The following is a 22,917-nucleotide window of genomic DNA, read 5'->3' as shown; positions in this document are numbered from 1 at the left end:
TTTCTCAAGCCACTACCCAGGCCAAGAAATATGCAGACACCCGACATTGGCCAGCACCTCAATTCACAACGGGTGATCTTGTGTGGTTAAGTACCCAACATTTGTGTTTATGTGTCCCTTTGCTCTGTCTGGCACCTCACTTCATAGGCCCATTTCCCGTTCTTCAGCAGCTGGGCTGGTGATATATTCACTTAAACTGCCCACTACCTTGCAGATCAACAGTGTGTTCCCGTATACCTACTGAAACCCTTAGTGCACTCCTGGTCTTCTTCTTCCCGGGGCTTTCCCTAGGCACCTGAGCATGGAAATCCCTTTGGCTGGCACCAGAAGATGACATCACATTGCTGGGTATTTAAATCCCAGCTGTGCATCAGACCAACTCCTCATCAACAGGTCATCTGCCTTCCACAGTGGTGAGTTGCTGTTCCATGTTCCTGATCCTGCGTCTCCAAGCCTTGCCTGCCTAACTCAGCTGTCCAAGCCCAGCCTGCCTTGTCCTCCCTGTCCTGATGTCGCGTTTTCTCATTGTCTCCCATGTTTGTCCTTGGACTGAGTATCAGAGCTGACCATAGCCTGGACCTCTTTCATTCTCGCCTGCCTCTGACCACAGCCTGGACCATGACCATCCTTGTCTGCTGCCTGCCCCTGCCCCTAGCCATGACATGACTTCTCATCTTACTACTCTTTCTGAGATTCACGACTAAGTTTTGCTGGCCCTCGGAACCCAAGGGCTCAATCTAAGGGGAAAAGGGTTGGTATAGGTGAAGCCCTAGACCAGTCTCTTATCAACCTAGTCCCACAAACTGTAGAGGAGGACCTACAGGGCCTTTCCTGTAGGTTGAGTCAACCTCCCCATTGTAACAAGGGTACATGATTCTTACAGATGCAAGTGTACCACCTCCTGCAGTGAGCCACAGTCTGTCACTGCAATGGCTGATCAAGATGTGGGGCTAGGAGGAGATTTTATAAATTTTTGGGAAAAACAGTGGACAAATATCTGTGAAGGTTCATGGCACCAGTAGTTCAGTGGTAGCCAGTTCTGATGAAGCTGAAAGCTCAAAATTGCTTGAGGAAACTGCCAGATATAATTAAAAAAAAGTTATAATATTTATGGTGACTGATTACTGACCTTGGGCCACTTGCATTAGGAGACCAATTTCTACACATCTTCTTAAACAGTGCAAAAAATAGATTGGAGTGTTAAGTGAACTGCTGTCCTGTGCTACAGAGGCTAGATCTGGTGATCCCAGCCAGTTGGGTTTTCAGGGTATGCCACTTATCTCTTACGTATACATTCTAGATATGATAGAAGTCTACAAAATCATGAAAGGACTTGAACAAGTTAATGTAAATCAGTTATTTACTCTCTCAGATAATAGAAGGACCAGGGGGTGCTCATTGAAGTTAGCAAGTAGCTCGTTTAAAACAAATCAAAGAAAATTCTTTTTCCCTCAGCACATAATTAAGCTCTAGAATTCATTGCCAGAGAATGAAGTTACAACAGTTATTGTAACTGGATTTATAAAAGGTTTGGATGAGTTCCTAGAGGATAAATCCATAAACTGCTATGACGGTAATTAATAAGCAATAGTAGCTTGAGATGTATCTAATGTTTAGGTACTTGCCAGGTACTTGTGACTTGGATTGGCCACTGTTGAAAACAGGGTACTGGGCTTGATGGACCCTTGGTCTGACCCAGTATGGTAAATTTTATGTTCTTAATGTTCTTAATTGTACTATGAAAAGTATTTTATGCCTGCAAAAACAGCAGAGAAAAATTTAAAACAAATCGGCCCACCGTAACTTTGATCTATACTATATAACTTGGTGTCAGCAAACCAGATGGTGTTGGATATAAAAATCCTGAGCCTGGTCTTCTCTATCATCCACCTCATATATCCTAATCTTTTTATGTTTCGTTTTTTCAAAAATATGTATTGAAAAATTGAAAAGTCAATGAAAACAAATCACCAATACCTATGGTAATAAAGTCACACAGATTTCAAACAAAGAGTGTCCCCTGACATCATGTGATGTTTCGTTGTTCACTGCTTCAGGGGGAAACAACCACTTATCTGATATGTGTACTATATCTGAACCGAAATGTCATAAACCTTAGGTTGCTGAGATTAGCAACCATGAGTTTCCGTTGCATTTTAGTTGCCAGAAAACATTTGCATGTGTTCAACAATAAACCTTGGGTTTATGAGACCGCAGTTCGAAGAAAGCCCACATACTCAGGTTAGTGGTTATTTTCTTCTGAAGCAGTGAAGAATGAAATGTCAGCTCATGTCGGGGACATTGTTTATTTGAGATCTGTGTCACTTTGTCGCTATGAGTGTTAGTGATTTGTTTTCATTGACTTTTCCATTTTTTTAATGCATATTTTTGAAATAACGAAACAAGATTAGGGCATACAAGGTGGATGAAAGTGAGTGCTTTCATTGCTTTACAAATATTCGTGTGTTCTTTGAGCAGAGTTACATTGCCTCGTATAATCTGGGCAGAAATCCACTGCAGAGTTTATAAAATACTAAAATAAATCTCTGCATGGCCACTTGTGCAAGCAAATTTAGTACGGCAGATAGCTTTGAACGTTATCTTCTTAGGTTCTTATAGTTGGAACAGTGATGTATATATTGTTTATATTTACATATAATGTAAAGTTTTTGGGGAATTTAGGACTTGGCTTGGGAGTAGAGAGAAGGAAAGCAAGGATTTATTTTCTGTTCTAGCAGTTTTAGATGCTCTTTATTTGATCTGTGTTCAGGTGCCACCTGGAAGAGAGCCAGAAAGTACCTCGTCGAAAGAGATACCTGTTGAGCAGAGAACGCAGTGAGTCTACAGGATCCAGCTCTATCTATTTTTCAGCCAACACAGGCTTCATTCAGACAGATGTTGAAAGCGAGGGAGGGTAAGTGGAACTATTCTAAAGAACAAAGTTGTAGAATATATAGAAACGCTTGGTTTAATGGGGGGGGGACAGCCAACTTGGATTTACCCAATGGAAATATTGCCTCACCAATCCGCTTTTTTTTTTTTTTTTTTTTTAAGAGAGTTGTTAAATGTGGATAATGGTGAGCTGGTGGATATAGTGTATTTAGATTTTTAGAAGGCATTTGACAAAGCTCCTCGGGAGATACTCTTGAGAACATTAAAAAGTCATGGGCTAGGAGGCAATGTTCTATTGTGGATTGCAAACTGGTTAAAAGGTAGGAAACAGAGAGAGTAGGACTAAATGATTAGATTCCAAGTTGTTAAAACACAAATGGATTGTGAAAAATTGCAAGAGGACTTTGGGAGACTGGGCATCCAAATGGCAGATGAAATTTAATGTAGACAAGTGCAAAATGATGCACATAGGGAGAAGTAATCCAAACTGGAGTTATACAAATTTGAGTTCCCTGTATGTACCAGGATCAGTCCAGACTGCTGGGTTATGCCTCCCTTCCAGCAGATGGAGTCAGAGAAAAGCTGAAAAGCACCCCCTAGATAACCTGGTGTGCCACCTGCAATCCCTCAGTATTTCTCTGACTCCAGCAGACTGAGAGAGCATAACCTGCGGTCCTGATCATCTCTAAATTGGGAGGGTTCTTCTTACAGGTTTGGTTTAAACTCAAGGGAGAATCCTCTGACTAGATCAATTCTTAGGGATATAAAAAAAAAAAATTAAATAGAATAATTAAGAAGGACACAGACAGGCAAGGCAGGGCATTGCCCTACAGTCATTTCCCAGAGAAAGATTTTGTCCCGTAACCCAGTGAGCTATAAGGGGGAGGATTTACCGGTGGGCCAGTCACTCTCCCCCTCCTGCAGAGAAGTAGCATCCCTCTGAGGCAGAGCTTTTCCAGAGAAGTGTATAATTCCTCTGATGGTCCAGTGTCCTGGTGGCTCAGGGAGGTTGTTCCTTTGAGTTTGGAAGGCTTATTAAAGTTAGTAAAAAAAAAAAGAATTAAGATGATTTTTTTTTAGATAGACAGTGTTTTTATTTCTGTTATTTCAATACAAACCTTTTGCGGCCCTCGCCTGTCTTGATCTCCCGGGCCTCCGGAAGGGGTGGCTTGTCACCCGAATGATTTCGCCTGCTTTTACTATGCCATGGGGAGCTGTTTGCACTGCGTGTGGAGAGCCGGGGTACCGGCTCTCCCACGAAGGCCTCTGCTCCCGGTGTATCCCCAGGGTCGAGGGGCCTTCGCAGCGGCCGATTTCGGGCAGGGGCTCAGCCCTGCCGTGCCCGAGGGGACACCGAAGCAAGCAGCCTGCTCGGAGGCAGAGGCCCGGCATGCTCCCGATCGGCACGGGGGCGGCGGCGGCCATCTTGCCTCCTTCAGAACCCGATGTAGATTCAGTAGGGGAGGGAGAGGAGCTTCCTCCTCTTTCCCCACCGGCACTCAGCCCTCAAAGACCACGCGATTTTCAACTGGACTCTGGTCCACCCCCGCTTCTATCGACTTGGGGGGGGGGCCCTTAAAGAGACATCACCCGTTTTCCTCTCAGTTTGTATTGCTTCTGCATAAGGCTTATGTAGAAGCTGAAGCTGACTGGGAAAGCCAGTCTCCTGCCCAAGCCAAGTGTTTTAAGGCCTCAGCAGACCAGGAGAGGCCTGGACAGAGGGTACTCAACACGGTCCAGGGGGATGGACCTTCCATTCCTGTCCCACCTGCGGATCCCATGACTCAGGACCCCTCCACTCATGATGTGGGTGATGATGTGGGCAGTGCCGATCCGGTGGAGGGGGATGATCCGCAGATACTCAGTTTGTTCCGCAAGGAGGAGCTGGACCTGTTGATTTCCCATGTGCTTCAGGAACTTGAGATCCCAGTTCCACAGGTGATACCAGATGCTTCGCCGGGAGACTCAGTGTTATCAGGGCTTTGCGCTCCGCCGCAAATGTTTCCTTTCCATCCAAAGCTTTTCCAGCTCGTGTCATGGGAATGGGATACCCTGGAAGCCACCTTGCGAGTCAGCAGATCCATGGAAAAGCTTTATCCACTCCCTAATGAGTCTTTGGATCTTCTTAAGATCCCTAAAGTGGATTTGGATTCGGCAGTCACGGCCATTGCCAAGGATACTACCATTCCTGTGACAGGAGGCACAGCGCTCAAGGACCTCCAGGATAGGAAGCTGGAAGTTTTGCTTAAACGGATTTTCGAAGTATCAGCGTTGGGAGTGCGGGCCGCGGTTTGCAGCAGCATGATGCAGAGGGCTACCCTCCACTGGGTCCAACAAATGCTTACAGCCCAGGACCTTCCTCCGGAGGAAGCTGAGCAGGTGAACCGCATGGAATTTGCGGTGGCCTATACGGCAGATGCCTTGTATGATCTCCTCCGCACCTCTGCCCGCATTATGGCTTCAGCGGTTTCCGCAAGATGACTACTATGGCTACGTAACTGGTCAGCGGATGCCTCCTCTAAGTCACAACTGGGTTCCTTTCCGGGGCAAGCTTTTATTCGGAGACGAGCTAGAGCAGCTGGTTCGCTCATTGGGAGAGAACAAAGTTTACAAGCTGCCGGAGGACAAGCCCAGATCATTTCGTTCACCCGGCGCATTTTGGGGCCGCTTTTAAGGACAACGCCGTTTCCGCTCAGGTAGTGGCTCTTCCTCCTATGTCCCTTGGCAGACGCCCACAAGGTCTCAAGCATGGGCGCATTCCTTTCGTGGCAGGCGGCCCCAGCGCTCTGGAACCTCTCATGCCTTCGCCAACAACAAAGCGTCCCAATGAAGGGGCGCCGGCCCATCCCTCAGTTCTGGAGATCGGGGGGCGACTCTTCCATTTTCGAGAGGAATGGGCCAAGATAACCTCAGACCAGTGGGTTCTAGACATTATAAATCACGGCTATGCTTTGGATTTTGCACGACCCCTTCGCGATCTGTTTCTAGTATCTCCCAGCGGGTCTCGGGTGAAGCAGCAAGTGGTTCTCCAAACACTGTCTCTATTGCAGGCTCTGGGAGCCATTGTTCTGGTTCCCGCAGCCGAGCGTCGGACCGGTCGCTACTTCATCGTTCCCAAGAAGGAGGGCTCATTCCGCCCGATATTGGATTTGAAGCATGTCAACAGGGCGTTGCCAATACCTCGCTTTCAAATGGAGACATTGAGATCCATCATTGTGGCTGTCCACAAAGGCGAGTTTTTGGCTTCTTTGGATCTAACAGAGGCTTATCTCCACATAGGGATTCAGGAATATCATCAGAGATTTCTACAGTTCATGATCATGGGACGCCATTACCAGTTTTCTGCCCTACCCTTCAGGTTGGCGACGGCTCCGAGGGTTTTCACCAAGGTGATGGTGGTGGTAGCTGCGAGCCTTCGGAGAGAAGGTATATTGGTACATCCCTACTTGGACGACTGGCTCATCCGAGCGAAGTCGAAGGTGCTATGCAAGAATGCAGTACAGTCAATTTTGAGTCGTCTGAGTTCCCTCGGCTGGGTTGTCAACTATACCAAGAGCCAACTGGCTCCGTCCCAGGTGTTGGAATTTCTGGGAGCACGGTTCGACACTGGTATGGGCAAGGTTTCCCTGCCACTGGTGAGATTGGATCGGCTAATGTCTCAGGTTCGGTGCCTGTTAGCTCTTCCCTTACCCGTGGTGTGGGACTGTTTGCAGGTTTTTGGTTTTATGGCATCTACCCTGGAGTTGGTCCCTTGGGCTTTTGCTCATATGTGGCCTTTGCAGAGGGCACTACTTTCTCGTTGGGACCCCAAGTCGGCAGAGTTCCAGCTGCCGTTACCGCTCCTCGAACCGGCCAGGTCCAGTCTGGATTGGTGGTTGATTCCGGATCACTTGCTTCGAGGAGTGGACCTGGAGCCCCCTCAATGGAGAATCGTGATGACGGATGCCAGCCTGACAGGTTGGGGTGCAGTCTGTCAGTCACGGTCAGCACAGGGTTTTTGGACACTGCAACAGACCAAGTGGTTCATCAATCACTTGGAGACCAGGGCGGTTTGCTTGGCGCTGCGCCAATTTCTTCCACTGGTTCACCACCGGGCGTTACGGGTCCTATGCGACCACCGTGGCTTACATAAACCTGACAAGGGGGCACAAAAAGTCGGCTAGTAGCCTCCGAAGCGGACATGTCGATGGACTGGGTGGAATGCCATCTGTCTCGCATAGCGGCATCCCACGTAGCCGAGGTCGACAACGTACAGGCGGACTTCCTGGAGAATGGGAACTATCAAACGAGGCACTGCGACTCATCACCAGCCGGTGGGGGACACCACCCCCCCCCCTTCCCCTGGTTAGACTTGATGGCAACTCATTTGAATGCGAAAGCATCTCGTTTCTTCGGTCGCAGAAGGGAGCACGGCTCGGAAGGAGTGGACGCTCTGGTTCTTCCTTGGCCTCCACACATTCTCCTTTACGTGTTTCCTCCATGGCCGCTGGTGGGGAAGGCTTTGCGCCGGATCGAATCCCACCGGGGGCAGGCTGTTCTGGTGGCCTCGGAGTGGCCAAGAAGGCCATGGTTCGCAGATTTGATCAACCTGGCGGTGGACGGCCCCCTACGCCTCTGTCATCTACCACACCTCCTCCGGCAGGGCACGGTATTTTTTTATCATGTCTAGCGGCTTGGCTTATGAGAGGAGGCAATTGAGAAAGAAGGGATACTCTGAGGCGGTTATTACTACCCTCCTCCATGCTCATAAAACCTCTACTTCTGTTACCTACGTTAGGGTATGGAAGGTGCTTGATTTGTGGTGCCATGGGTTGAGTATGTCCCCGCGGCAGGCCGCCATTAGTCACATTCTTGCCTTCTTGCAGGACGGCCTGAAGAAGGGTTTGGCATACAGCTCGCTGTGAGTACAGGTAGCAGCCCTGGGCTGTTTTCGAGGTAAGGTTGACGGTACTTCCATCGCTCTTCACCCGGACATGGCCAGGTTCTTGAAGGGTGTCAAACACCTAAAGCCACCGGTGCACTCAATCTGTCCGTCTTGGAGTTTAAATTTGGTTCTTCGTGGCCTGTGTAGTCCTCCTTTTGAACCTCTGAAGCAAGCTACGCTAAAGGATTTAACACTTAAGACAGTGTTTCTCATGGCTATCTGTTCAGCTAGAAGGATCTCGTAACTTCAAGCGTTGTCCTGTAGGGAGCCTTTCCTGCGCATCGCTGACTCGGGGGTTTCCCTTCGGACCGTGCCTTCCTTCTTGCCTAAGGTGGTATCGGTCTTCCATGTCAACCAGTCGATTGAATTGCCGGCATTCTCAGATATGGATAGGAATGTTCATCAGGCTCAGGATCTCAAGAGGTTGGATGTTCGCATAGTCCTCTTGCGCTACTTGGAAGTAACTAATCCTTTCCGATTGTCCGACCATCTTTCTGTCTTGTGGAGTGGTCCCAAGTAAGGGACTAAGGCTTCTATTGCCCGCTGGTTGAAAGACACTATTGCTTCAACATACATATGTCACGGGCGTCCAGTACCAGATGGACTTAAGGCGTATTCTCTTAGGTTGCAAGCGGCATCCTGGGCGGAGAGTGAATGTGTCTCGCCCCAAGAGATTTGCCGGGCAACTACTTGGAAATCTTTGCACACGTTTGCCAGGCATTACCGCTTGGACGTGCGGGATCTGAAGATGAATTCTTTTGGCAGCAGTGTGCTTCGAGTGGGGATCTCCAGGTCCCACCCCCTTTAGGGCAGCTTGGGCATACCAGCAGTCTGGACTGATCCTGGTACGTACAGGGAAAGGAAAATTAGTTCTTACCTGTTAATTTTCGTTCCTGTAGTACCAAGGATCAGTCCAGATGCCCACCCAGAGGCCGGAGAGTCCCGCTCATCTGCTTGTATTGTTTCTTTTTGCAGCTTTTTTTTTCAAAATATGTCTTCAGACACGACATAGTTCTTTTTGTCAAACGTTTATAATTATTTCAGAGGTTACTGTTTGACTTGATCTAGTCATTGGTTGTTTACATATGTTACATTCCTTCTGCTTTGATATTGATTATACTGAGGGGATCGCAGGTGGCACACCAGGTTATATGGGAGGTGCCTTTCAGCTTTTCTCTGACTCCATCTGCTGGAAGGGAGGCATAACCCAGCAGTCTGGACTGATCCTTGGTACTACAGGAACGAAAATTAACAGGTAAGAACTAATTTTCCTTTCCATATTGGGCATTACCACCCAGGAAAAAGGTCTGAGCGTCATTGTGTTCAATACTGTGACATTCTCAGCTTAATGTACAGTGGTCAAAAAAGCAAATAGAATATTAGGAATTAGTAGGACAGGAATGGAGAATAAAATAGAGGATGTCATAATGCCTCTGTATGGCTCTATGGTGAGTCCGCACCTGGATTACTACGTACAATTCTGGTTGCCACGTGTCAAAGATAAATAAAGTTGAACTGGAAAAGGTACAGAGAAGGGTGCCCAAAATGATAAAGGGGATGGAACAGCTCCCCTATGAAGGCTAAAGAGGTTAGAGCTCTTTAGCTTGGAAAAGAGATGGCTGAGGGGACATGATGGAGGTCTATAAAATCATGAGTTGAGTAGAACGGGTAAATGCCAATCCGTTATTTACTCTTTAAAAAAATACAAAGACTAGGAGACACACCATGAAGTTACTAAGAAACACATTTAAAATAAATGGGAGAAAATATTTTTTCATTCAACTCACAAACCCTGGAATTCATTGCTGGAGGATGTGGAAAATGCAGTTAGCATACCTGGGTTTAAAAAGGTTTGGACAAATTCTTGGAGGAAAGATTCTATAGACTGTTTTTAACAAGATAGACTTAGGGAAATCCACCTGCTTATCCCTGGGTGTTAACAGCATGGGATCTATCTGCTATTTGGGATCCTGCCTGGATTAGCCACTATTGAAAATAGGATTCTAGGCTTGATGAACCTTTGGTCTGACCCAGTATGAAAGTGCTTATGTTCCTGTTCATACCCCAGATCAGTCCAGACAAGTGGATTTTGCATCCCTACCAGCAGATGGAGGCAGAGATCAAAATCTTTGAGGCACTGCTACATAACTCAGAGTGCCACCTGTAGTCCCTCAGTATTTCCTTGTCTCCAGTATCTAGATGGTAGAGGTTCAAACCTGCAGTCTGAGTAAAATAATAAAGAAGACAAAGAAAAGGACAAGGTCAATTAAAGGCTCCCTGAGGTGTTAGGCAGATTTGTGGACTATCCCTCAGGTGAAACAGGGTGAGCAAGGGGGGGGGGCGTGGGGTTGCTAATCCCTGGACTGGCTCTGCCCACATCTTCCAGGGGACCTGAGAGCCAGGAGTCCTGGCTCCCTCTCCTCCCCAAAGGATTTCTCTCTCTGTTTGATGGCCAGGAGCAGGAAAGTATTATGTTTCTCTTCTTGTAGGGTAAAACTGCTGAGGCTCCTTTTAAAAAAAATAAATAAAAATTGAGAACAGCTAGTTCCCTGTACGTACCCGGATCAGTCCAGACCATGGGTTGAGCCTCCTGTCCAGCAGATGGAGACAGACCAAAACTGAAAGGGTATTCTATATGAGGACAGAGCCTACCCTGTAGCCCTTCAGTATTTGTCTGTCTCCAGAAGGTGGAACAGCTCACCCTGTGGTTCTCTGTTGTCTTCTTCTTGTCCCTTTTGGGGATTTTTTTCTTTCTGTGTTTCTATCATTGTTTGGATCAAGCAAGTATTTACGCTTTATTAATTAAAAAAGAAAAAGTTTTGGTTGTGTGAACTCTGTGGATCCTCTCTACAGGAGATGGTCCCTGTCTCCTCGCTCTTGCGGGGGCCTAGGGGGGCACCCTTGTTTTATATAGCCTAGGCTCCTTATTCCCTGGTGGTTCTTGGCTGTAGGGGTGGAAATTGGTGCCAGTCACTCCCTCTGTTCAGCCTCTCTCTCTCTCCCTATACTTGTCTCCCTTCACTGGGATGCTTTGACTCTGAAGCTGCTGACAGGGCCATTTTTTTCCCTTGTCTGGGGTTAAAAAAAAAAAAAAAAGTATTATAAGGCAGGATCAGAAGGAAAGCTCCTCTGTCTTACCTGTTCAATTTTGCAGCCTTAGAGAGAGAGTTAGGAGCGTGCACAGTTCATTCTGTGCCTCTGCTCCTTCAGCCCTGGCAGCCCAGCTGATTTCAATTGCTGCCCCTCCTCCACCTTGGGGCCATGCCACGATCTCCTCTGTGCCTAGTTTGTGGTGATTCCTCTGTCCGTCTCTCTCTGGAGGGACTTTGTTCTTGATGTTTACCGGGGGGGGGGGGGGAAGGTTCCTCTGAGTCCCCGATGCCCTCAGGACCCTGAGCCAGGCCTCCCTAACACTTAGCCGTGCCGTTCCCGGGCCGTCAAACCGTGGGAACGGCGGACATTTTAGGTTTTTCTCCTTCTTCTTTCTCGGAGCAGCCTGAAGCTCCGGACCCGATTTTTTTTTTTTTTTTCGGAGCCCCCCCACCCCCCGATTTGAGCCCAGAGCACTCTCCTCTTGCAGGTCCTGACCCCCGAACTCCCCCCCCCCCCCCCGCGGAGGCGCTAGACCCCGTTTTAAACTGATTTTGTGCTTTTACTGCACAAATCCTATTTAGCAAGTTTGCAAGAGGAAGCGGACCCCCCCTTGCTCCCCCTCCAGCTAAGGTCCCTCGGCTCCCTGTTCCTCCCTCCCCTGCGGCTCCGGATGGGCAGGGGGCAATCCGGGTTCGTGTGGTTCCATGGGCTCCTCCCCCACCATCCGGGTGGGGGAGGGGCCCCCGGGTTCTCGGTCTCTTCCGCAGGGAGGAATTGGAGCCTCTTCTCCCCTTCATCTCCCAGGAATTGGGGATTTACTGTCCCCCGGTGGACGTGTTTTCGACAGCGATGTCAGCTTCCTCGGACCCGGTCCTGGCGGGGCTTAGGGCCCTGCTGTGCTCCTTTCCCTTCCACCCTATGCACAAACTAATGCTCCTCAGGGAATGGCAGGCCCCCGAGGCGGGTCTTCGGGTCAGGAGGGCCATGGAAAAGCTTTATCCCTTCCCGGAGGAGTGTTTAGAGTTATTGAAAATGCCTAAGGTGGACTCTTCTGTGACGGCGGTCACTAAACATACCACCATCCTGGTGGTGGGGGCTACGGCCTTGAGGGATGTCCAAGATCGTAAGCTGGAATTCCATCTCAAGCGCATTTTTGAGATCCTGGCCTTGGGTGTTCGGGCGTCGACCTGCAGCAGTTTATGCAGCAGGCAAGCCTTAGGTGGGTCCAACAATTACTCAGCACCCAAAACCTCCCGTCTGCAGAGGCAGAGCAGGCTGACAGGTTAGAAGGCGCTATAGCTTATGGGGAGGATGCCCTATACGACTTGTTCTGGGTGCAGGCGAAGGCGATGGTTTCGGTGGTCTCGGCCAGACGGCTCCTCTGGCTCTGACACTGGGCGGCTGATTCGTCTTACAAGGCACAGCTGGGAACTCTCCCTTTTAAAGATAAGTTGATTTTTGGCAAGGATCTGGAGCAGCTTATTAAATCCTTGGGGGAAAACAAAGTTCATAAGTTGCCTGAGGACCGCCCGAAACAGGCTAGATCCTTCTTCCCTACTCGTACCCGCTTCCGGGGCCAATGCCGATATCATCCAAGAGCAAGGGGCGCCTTCTCTAGGGGAAATTCCTCTAGGACTCAGTCTTGGCTCCAGTCCTTTTGAGGCCGTCAGCCTTTCCAAGATGCCGCTCCCCACCGTCCCGTGCCCAAGCCCACCTCCCAATGAGAATCCGCCGGTCCATCCCTCTGTTCCCAACTTAGGTGGTCGTTTGTCTTTGTTCGTGGAGGAATGGGCCAAAATCACATCTGACCAGTGGGTCCTCGAAACAATAGACAAAGGCTACGCCTTAGAGTTTGCTCGCGACATCCCAGACCTGTACATGGTCTCTCCATGCGGCCACCGGAAGCAGGCTGCTGTGACTCAGACTCTTACCAGACTCCAGAGGCTAGGGGCCATCCTCCCGGTCCTGGTGGCGGAACTCGGCGCCGGCCAATATTCTATCTACTTCGTAGTCCCGAAGAAGGACGACTACTTCCGTCCCATCCTGGATCTCAAGAGGGTCAACCGGGCCCTCAAGGTGCCCCATTTCCGGATGGAAACCCTTCGGGCAGTGATAGAGGCGGTCCATCCCGGGGAATTTTTGGCCTCACTGGATCTGACGGAGGCCTACCTGCACATACCAATCCGTCCTGAACATCAGAGATTTCTCCGGTTCCACATCTTGGGCCAACACTTCCAGTTCCGGGCCCTGCCCTTCGGTCTTGCCACGGCACGTGGCAGCAGCCCTTCGGAAGGATGGTGTTCTGGTCCACCCGTACTTGGACGATTGGCTAATCCGGGCCAAGTCGGAGTCCCTATGCTGCCAGGCGTTGGACCGCGTACTTGCTCTTCTCTCGTCCCTGGGATGGATCGTCAGTTTTTTCAAGAGCAATCTCCACCCGACCCAGGTCTTGGAGTTCCTGGGGGCTCTCTTTGATACCCGCGTCGGCAAGGTTTTTCTGCTGGACTCGAGAGCTTTCAAACTGATGGATCAGGTTCAGAGCTTCCTCTCCATGCCTCTCCCCATGGCGTGGGATTATCTGCAGGTCCTGGGGACCATGGCTTCCACGATCGACTTGGTCCCCTGGGCGTTTGCACTTATGCGTCCTTTACAGAAAGCTTTGCTGACCCGTTGGCAGCCGGTATCGGAACAGTTTCCAGATGCAGCTCCCACTTTACGACTCTACTATCAGCGAATTACAGTGGTGGCTTTCTCTCAAGCACCTCCTCTGTGGAATGTCCCTTCGGAACCCGCAGTGGATGGTAGTCATGTCGGATGCCATCCTTTCCGGTTGGGGAGCAGTTTGCCAGTCTCAGACCATGCAGGGGCACTGATCCCCAACCCAGTCTTGCTAGCACATCAACCGCCTGGAGACTCGGGCGGTTCATCTAGCACTCAAGGCATTTCTCCCACTAATTTGGCGACGGGTGGTCCGGGTGCTCTCAGACAACTCTACCACCGTGGCGTACATCAATCGCCAGGGGGGCACCAGGAGTCGACTGGTGGCCCTCGAAGCAAGTTGGCTTCTCGCGTGGGCGGACAACCTGGACTGCCTCGCGGCTTCTCACAGAGCGGACAACGAGAATATTCAAGCCGACTTCTTGAGTCGTCAGCGTCTGGATCCAGGCAAGTGGGAGTTATCTGACGACGCCATGGCCCTAATCATCAACAGGTGGGGTCCCCCGCACCTGGACTTGATGGCAACTCTGAACAATGCCAAGGCTCCTCTGTTCTTCAGCCGCTGGCGGGAACACTGCTCGGAAGGGGTAGATGCTCTAGCCCTTCCGTGGCCGCGCGACGTTCTTCTGTACGTATTTCCTCCTTGGCCCCTCATAGGGAAAGTGCTCAGATGGATAGAGCTTCGCAGCGGTCCAGTCATTCTCGTAGCTCCCACGTGGCCCTGCAGACCGTGGTTCGCAGACCTAGTCAACCTAGCGTCGGATGGTCCCCTTCGCTTCGGCCATCTTCAATACCTTCTCCGCCAAGGTCCCATATTTTTCAACCAGGCGGATCGCTTTTGTCTTGCGGCTTGGCTTTTGTACGACGAAGGCTAAGGCAGAGGGGATATTTATTTATTTTTTTTATTTATTTAGCGTTTTTTATATACCGAGGTATAGCAGAGTTGCCTTCACTCCGGTTTACATTATAACAACCAGTTACGTTGAAATTTGACAGATTACATTAAACAGACTGAGAAACTGAGGACGTCATCTCCACTATTTTGCGGGCTCACAAAACTTCTACTAACCTCGCCTATGTCTGGGTCTGGAAGGTTTTCGAGCTGGTCTGCGAGGAAGCGGGCGTTACGGCACGTTCGGCTCCAGTCTCACTAGTCCTCTCCTTCCTCCAGCGGGGCCTCTCTAAGGGTCTCTCCTTTGCCTCGCTCAGTGTACAGGTGTCTGCCCTCTGTTCTCTCTTGGGAAGCCTCGAAGGCAACGTGGTTGTGTCTCATCCGGATATTGCCCGTTTTCTCAAAGGGGTCAAATATTTGAAGCCGCCGTTGCGTCCCACTTATCCCTCGTGGAGTTTGAATCTGGTCCTTCGGGCTGTCTGTCAGGCTCCTTTTGAGCCCCTTCGCCGTTCCACCCTTAAGGATTTGACATTCAAGACGGTATTTCTGGTTTCTATTTGCTCCGCCAGACAGGTGTCTGAGATCCAAGCGTTGTCTTGTCGCGAGCCCTTCTTACGTTTTTTGGACTCCGGGGTCTCTCTTAAGACTGTCCTGTCATTCTTACCGAAGGTTGGTCTTCTTTTCATGTCAATCAGTCGGTGGAGCTCCCTGCGTTCTCTCCTATGGACATTGCGAGCCCTGGCGGGGATGATCTCTGCCGTCTGGATGTGAAATGCGTTATCTTGAGGTGACTAATGACTTTCGAGTATTGGATCATCTCTTTGTCTTATGGAGTGGCCCCAACCGGGGCAAACAGGCCTCTAAGACTACGATATCTCGCTGGTTGAAGGAAGCGATCTCGTCGGCTTACATCTGTCAGGAACGTCCGGTCCCGTTCTCAGGCAGCTTCCTGGGCGGAGAGCCAGTCAGTTTCCCTGCAGGAGATATGCAGGGTAGCTACTTGGAAGTCTCTGCATACTTTTGCTCGACATTATCGCCTTGATGTTCAGACGCCAGTTTTTGGTTCCTTTGGGCGACAGGTACTTCGAGCGGGACTGTCAAGGTCCCACCCTGTCTAGGGAAGCTTTGGTACATCCCATGGTCTGGACTGATCTGGGTACGTATAGGGAAAGGAAAATTAGTTCTTATCTGTTAATTTTCGTTCCTGTAGTACCACGGATCAGTCCAGACGCCCTTCCCTTTCTTGTCTTCCGTTCCGCTCGAAGAGACTTATACTACTCATCCAATGCTGTATCCTACATTGTTCTATTCTATGTGTTCCTTAATAGGAGGCACTGGAAGCATCTATGTGATGATTGTGGGCATTTCTGCAAGAGTGTCCATGCACAGAGTTTATACGCTGTTTTCTTTTGTTTACAATTCTCAGAGTTCTCTTGTTGTTTGCTCAAGTTCTTCTGTTATTTGCTTGTTCCATTGTGTTTATCTTCTGCTTTGACAATGGTTATACTGAAGGGCTACAGGGTAGGCTCTGTCCTCATATAGGATACCCTTTCAGTTTTGGTCTGTCTCCATCTGCTGGACAGGAGGCTCAACCCATGGTCTGGACTGATCCGTGATACTACAGGAACGAAAATTAACAGGTAAGAACAGATTTTCCTTTATTGGCCGATCGGGTGTGGGGTTGAGTGCCTGCAGGCAGCGACCGCAGTGGAGAGAAGTCTGAGTGTGACTGCTGCGCCGGGGGATCCAGGGCATTTGGCAGCAAGAACCCGGACCGTTTTGTGGTCAGCGAAGCAGCTGGCTGGGCGAATGTGCGCAAATTGTAAGCCTTTAATGGTGCCAGCGTCTCAGCATGGGAGCGCATGTTGGGCCTATGGCTCATGGCGCTTCTGATTTTATTAAGTCATGCTCTGCAAGACCTGTGCCTTGGGGGGGGGGGGGTGAAGGGACCTCTGGAGAGGCAACAGAATGCTGGAGAGTCATGCGCTCGGCAGGGCCTATATCGGATGTCCCCGGGGGGGGGCCTGAGAATTCAGTGACTGCTGCTGCAGCACATGAGAGAAGGTCAGCTATGGCTGCAGGGTCCGGACACTCCCCTCTGCCGCTTTTCCCGATGGTTCCCTCTTCAGTGGGGAATTTTGAGTGTGGGGGCAGCCATGGAGGGAGGGAAGGATTGAAACAGGGAGTCCAGCCATGGGGGGAGGGAGGGAAGGATTCATACAGCAGGGACATTCCCTGTACGTACCCGGATCAGTCCAGACTCCTGGCTTTTGCCTCCCCTCCAGCAGATGGAGACAGAGAAGTTTTGACTGAGCTGCCCTATATCTTGAGGTGCCACCTGCAGTCTGTCAGTATTTCTCTGTCTCCAGCAGATGGTGGAGATGCAAAATCCTGCAGTCTGCGTTACAAAAAAAAAAGGGAAAAAAAAAAAGAAAAAAGATTCAGCATTAGAACATTTTTATTCTTCGCCTCCCGGGGGTTTGGCAGGTCCTGGTGAGACCATCCCCCTTGGTATTCGAGGCAGGTGAGTAGAGGGTCGGGGACCTTGTGAGCTCAGCCACCAGGGCGATACCGGGGGTCCCGGCGCACTCACCTTGGGGCACATCTGGGGAGGCTTTGGTGTCTGCTTCGCCTTATACAAAGTTAAAAAATAAAAAACCTGAATGGGACCTCGGAACACAGTAGACCTTACAGCACTTAGTGGGAAGTTCTTTCTTGCGGTCTGGTCAGGTAGGCGCTGCGGTAGCCTCCGCTCCGACTCTCTCCCCTCCCCACCCCTGGTGGTGTGGTGCTCTCATTTGAGTTTTTATATGATGGCCCCAATTTCCCAATACCTCATGGATCGGCCTGTTCCGAGTGTGGGAAGTCTCGCTTGCGCCTCTTGCGCGCCGGCCTATGTTCCCGGTGCCTCCCCGGAGGGGGAGGGCACCTCCAGGAAAGTGAGGGGAGGGAGGGAAGGATTCATACAGCAGGGACATTCTCTTACGAGTCACTTTATTCTGCTTTTAAAAAATAAAAGCAATTTTTTAAAAGTTATCTGTTGGTTTCTTTGTGTGGTTTCACCATTTCATAAGCCCCCTAGGTTTTAGCCTTGACATATCTAAGGGTGACAGATAAATCTTGATTTTGGGGCCCAAAAAATACCCTCAACTTATACATGAGATCGACTTATACATATGTCTACATGGTAATTGTTCAATCAAGCTCTTCCCTGCTTAGTCTGTTAGAAAGATACATTTCTTCCTACTGTTAGACAATGCACAGATATTATTTAGTTCTTTTCATTATTGTTACCTTTTGATTTCGATTGTAATCGGCTTTGACATCATCCCTGGCAAAAAGCAAAATATCAAATGTAAAAAAATAAATCTGTAGAAGTTTAATGCATCTTTGTGGATGCCCCATTTCCATAAGGAGACTCTCCGTTCTGTTATTGCTGCAATCCGGAAAGGAGAATATCTGGCTTGTCTGGATCTTACCGAGGCCTATATGTACATTCCTGTTCAGGAGGACCACCCGCGGTTTCTCAGGTTTGTGACAGATGGATTAAAGAGGTGATTGCATCAGCATACATTTCAATAGGGTTAGAAGTGCCTGTAGAGATGTCAGGGCTCATTCTGCTAGGGTGCAAATGGCTTCTTGGGCCAAGTGTCAGTTGATTTCCTTGTAGGAGATTTGTAAGGCAGCAACTAGGACTTCCTTGCATACTTTTGCCAAACATTACAGATTAGATATTCAAGCTTCAGAAATGGCTGAGTTTAGGGTGGGCATTTTGTAAGCAGGTCTTTCAGAATCCTACTCAGTTTAGGGAGGCTTGGATAGATCCCAGCTATCTGGACTGTCTGGGGACGATAAGGAAGGAAAGATTGGTTCTTACCCGTCAGTTTTCTTTCCTTGAGTCCACCAGACCAGACCAGAATCCCGCCCTGGGTTCTGAAGATCGCTTGTCCATGTGTGTATATATATATATTTGAGAATATTCTTGGTTCTTCCTGGTAATGTTCCCTCTCAGTAGAGGGGTTTTCATGTTCACAGACAGTGGTGTTACCCCTGTTCGAAGTATGGGGAGTTGATTTTAGCTTTGTACAGATTCTGAGAGTCTGCAGGTGGTACAGTAACTTAAATACCAACAGTACAATAAAGTTTTTCTTATCTGTCTCTATCTGCTGGTAGAAGAGAAAAACACATCCGTCTGGACTGGTCTGGTGGACTCAAAAAAAGAATATTGGCAGGTAAGAACCAATTTTTCCATAGGTTGGAAAGCATAAAAACAAGAAACATTTAGAATTGCAGAGCATTTTTTAAAACAGAAGATGCTGATTCAGCTTAGAAATCTTAACTCATTTGTTGCAGAGAAGAGAGCAACAACTTATGTAAAAGTCCATATTAAAAGAACATTTTTTCAAATAAATTGAGCCATAAAATGCATAAATTATACACATCAGCTCCTAGATTAAATAACACAGATTTTGGATTGTGTTCACTGTTTTGAAGGTATACCACAGCATACGCAGAATCCGATTATGATCGGGAGAGCTATAAAGAGAGCGAGGAAGAGGATGAGGTCAGCTCAGAGACAGTAAAGCCTGCACGGAGGGATTCTTTGGATCTTGTCAATGAGGATGAAGGAACTTTAGCCTTTGACCTGGTAGCAGAAGAGGAATTTGCATGCCTGATGAAGAAGGCAGATCAGTTGCATGAGGGGGGGAAAAAGGAAAAGAAGGTTGGATTCCAGCTGATGCTTAGCAATAAATTGCCGGTAAAGCTTATTTATTATTTTTATTTTACTATATATTTCTAGTGAAATCTCTAAATAGATCTTATTTACAGGCTCATTCTCTGTAAAGCTGCATTCAGGTTGTCATCTTGGCACCAGGAACAACTCTTCCTCCTTTCACCTCCCACTCAACCAATGTTTAGTTTAATTTAATTTTTTTCTAAATTGAATATTTCAGATGTGCGTTTTTCTTTTGCTTTGTTGCACAAAAATATGTGTTCCAGTTTATATTTTCTGAATTGCCCAGTGTAGTTTGTTTGTCCTTTCATCCTAAGTGGTTTATTCTGCCAGACGAGAATTACTGAAGTGAATCTTTGATACCCTCCAGCCCTTCAAAGGAAAGGGTAGTGATCCGGTGGAACCTTTCTAGAACAGCCATATTCCTTTCAAAAGAAGTATTTAGTTTTAGGCGCCACTCTTCTGCTAACAAATTTGGTTATATTTGTGTGGTAGGAACGTGGTGTCAGAATAAATGCATTCCATGTTGATGATGACAGTGTGTGTTGGAGTGGTGGGTTGGGCTGGTGAAACTGGCTGGTTTTAATGGGGCCACCTGCCGGTGTCCTGTGCCTTTTAACTTACTGGGAGTATATAAAGAATTACTGAGATAGTGACGGGATAGTAATTCCATATAACTTGTATTCCACTAATACAAATTTATGTTCTCAGTGGATTACAATTTAGACCATGAGCAGAATGAAAGAGCCAACAATAACAACATCAAGACAAAAGCATAACAGAAAAATTGAGTAAAGTAAGAAATCTTGTCTGAGCAGCCGGCTGATGTTCTGATGATGTGTGACTTTTCTGCAGTATGGTGACAGGCAGGATTTCCTTTGGCGGCTTGCTCGTGCCTACAGCGACATGTACGAAATTTCTGAGCATGCTGAGGAGAAGAAGTCTTACGCTTTAGAAGGTAAGACAGGGGAAAGATTTGCAGTCATCTTAGCTTGCGCTTAGGCCCACTGGAACTGTGCAGGAACAATTAAACTGAGCAGTTCTCTAACTTTGCTCCATTTTTTATTTTTTTGCCAAAAATCATTGCCCTCTGAAATCTGTTCTGTAATATCTGTGAAGTGAGCTGATATCTGAGTCTGTTTTCCAGTGGATAGATGTTGGCATCACAAAAATCTGTAACTATGATTTGACATTAATTAGCACCGTTGCTGGTAGTTTTAGAAAAGAAACCAAAGATTTGCAAGCATAGGATCTGTTCAAAAATGCTCAAAAGCTCACCAATAGGAATTTCAATTTTTATTTGCCAACCTTTTTTATTTAATAGATATGGGGTCAATTTTCAAAAAGTTGCTGAGCAGCAAAGATAACCAGTTATCTTTAAGTGAATGTTCAGCCCAACCTAACCAACTATGTTTTTGGCCAAACATTTTTTCTAATTCTAGGTGGTCAGCATTTGTCTAGGTTTGTTTGGTTTTTTTTTAAATAATTTTTATTAATTTTTGTAACAGCAAAGCAAAACACATGGTACATATTTGTTCCTGATGTTCACCATATGTCAGTGTACAATAAAAGATCAAACTAGAATATAAAATTCCCCATCCCACCCCTCCAATCATCCCAAGCCAAAGGCAGAGTAAACCCAGGGAAGGTAAGAACTTCCTTTAACCAAAAATTATTAAGGAATGCACTAAGAGCTTTGTGTGGCAAGGACAGAATGTATGGCATCCAGATGTTTAACCAGCTAAACTTAGTCTATTAGTGCTGAAAATCAGAAACAACTGGCTAAGTTGTAAAGTAGCCTTTGCAACAAAACCCATGGAGCAGCCCATTTTTTAACTTGGCTATATGTATGTACCTTGTGCATTTAGCCAGTTAATTTGAACCAGGCGGAAGGGGCATTTGTAACCAGCTAAATCCTGAAGCTGGATGGTTCAGTCTTTTAAAAGTGGACCCCTGTGTACCTAAGGGGTAAGGGGAGGAACTCTCCTGTCTGAACAGTAAAGTACAGTTTTATAGCTATGATTTTAGTTCATGATAGCAGATGGAGAATTTGAAACTAGCCTTGAATATTTTATTATTTTTATTCATTAGTCTACCATGTCTATTTAATATTTATGCTGGTACCGGAGACTGCAGTATGATGTAGGTCATTGTGTACAAGATACCCTTAATTAAGGATTGTTGCTCAAACTTTCTCCCCGTCCCTCCAAATTGGGGCAGTGGTTGCTTTGTCGTACTCTCGATCTTGTGTGCAGTTTGTGTTTTCTTCTCCTTCCTCTCTATCTTCCTTTCTCTAGCACATCTGCTACTCATTACTTTTGCACCGAAACAGTTTACATCTCTTCTTCTTTGAGGTTCTGTTTGTTTTAACTTCTTGTAGGGTCCTGTCTAATTGATCTTCTGACTACTGTATGTGCGTTTTGTATCCCTTCAGCATCAGTTTGCCTTTCTCCTTGGTTTTTCCTCTTCTCCCCGGTCATCGATCAATATTCCATTATATGTAATTCATATAGGGGTAGATTTCCAAAACCTACGCACGTGCGCTACCCGGCGCGCGCCCATGTTATAAAATGCTGGCTCGGCGTGTGCAGGGGGGGGGTGTCTACTTTTGCAATTATGTGCGGCGACGCATCGGGGCCTTCCCCTGTTCCCTCCCAATCCGCTGCAATTAAAGAGCGGACTGGGAGGGAACTTCCCAACCCCCTAGCCTAACCTCCCTTCCCCTCCCCCTATCCTGCCCTCCCCCTATCCCTATCCTAACTACACCAAATTTTTGTTACTTTACCTTTTGCTCCTGCCGTGGAGCCAGGAGCAAGTTGCGCGTGCCAGCACAGCGGCAAATGGTCGTTGTGCCAGGTGCCTCTAGCCCCGCCCTGCCCCCCAGACCACCCCTTTTTCAAGCCCCGGGGCTTAAACGCGTGGCCGGGCTGTTTGAAAATTTGGCCCGGCGTGCACAAGTCCCGGGATTTCTGTGCACCGGTGTTTGAAAATCTACCCCATAGGTAGCCAGTCTGCTCTTAGTATTTAGAGTTAGAGAGGCCAGGCAGATCTTGAGTTTTCTGTCCTGCAGTTCCTGTCACTTATATAAACTTGTTTCAGAGGTTTGTTTTGCTGACTAAGAGGTGAATTTTGAGTCCTACATTGGAAATGTGCATGAAAGAATACTATTGTTCCTCTTAGCATAGATTAAATGACAGGCTAAAGATCACCCTTTCCTGTACTCAAAAGACTTTGTAACATGCATCAGGTTCTTTTGACCCTGTTTCCAACAGTGAATGCAAAATTTTATATTTGCCCATCACTCTACATATCTCTGTTACATAATTTTTCATGAAGCTGAATCTGGCCTTATTGATATTAATGTCACATAAGAACATAAGACTTCCCATACTGGGTCAGACCAAGGATCCATCAAGCTCAGTATCCTGTTGCCAACAGTGGCCAATCTAGGTCACAAGTACCTGGCAGGATCCCAAGGAGTAGACAGATGCCAAGCTGCTTATCCCAAGAATAAGCAGTGGATATCTGCAACTCCATCTTAATAATGTTTTATGGACTTTGCCTCCAGGAACTTGTCCAAACCGTTTTTAAATGCAGCTACACTTAATAGTTTTCACCACATCCTCTGGCAACAAATTCCAGAATTATGCGCTGAGTAAAAAA

At 47.8% G+C, this 22,917-nt stretch overlaps 1 protein-coding gene across 4 annotated transcripts in view; it reads left to right on the top strand.

The window, feature by feature from the left end:
* The window catches only part of RMDN3 (regulator of microtubule dynamics 3), a 167,575-nt gene that overhangs the window by 63,727 nt on the left and 80,931 nt on the right, over positions 1–22,917 (top strand). For all 4 annotated transcript variants that reach the window (XM_029598573.1, XM_029598575.1, XM_029598574.1 and 1 more), the window contains 3 exons: positions 2,771–2,914; positions 19,014–19,278; positions 20,110–20,212. In XM_029598573.1, the coding sequence (XP_029454433.1) occupies positions 2,771–2,914; positions 19,014–19,278; positions 20,110–20,212 (512 nt within the window). The remainder of the gene's footprint in view (positions 1–2,770; positions 2,915–19,013; positions 19,279–20,109; positions 20,213–22,917) is intronic.

The sequence above is a fragment of the Rhinatrema bivittatum genome, chromosome 4 (genome assembly GCF_901001135.1).
Source record: "Rhinatrema bivittatum chromosome 4, aRhiBiv1.1, whole genome shotgun sequence".
Classification (NCBI taxonomy): Eukaryota; Metazoa; Chordata; class Amphibia; order Gymnophiona; family Rhinatrematidae; genus Rhinatrema; species Rhinatrema bivittatum.
This window is presented reverse-complemented; position numbering and strand designations above follow the sequence as displayed.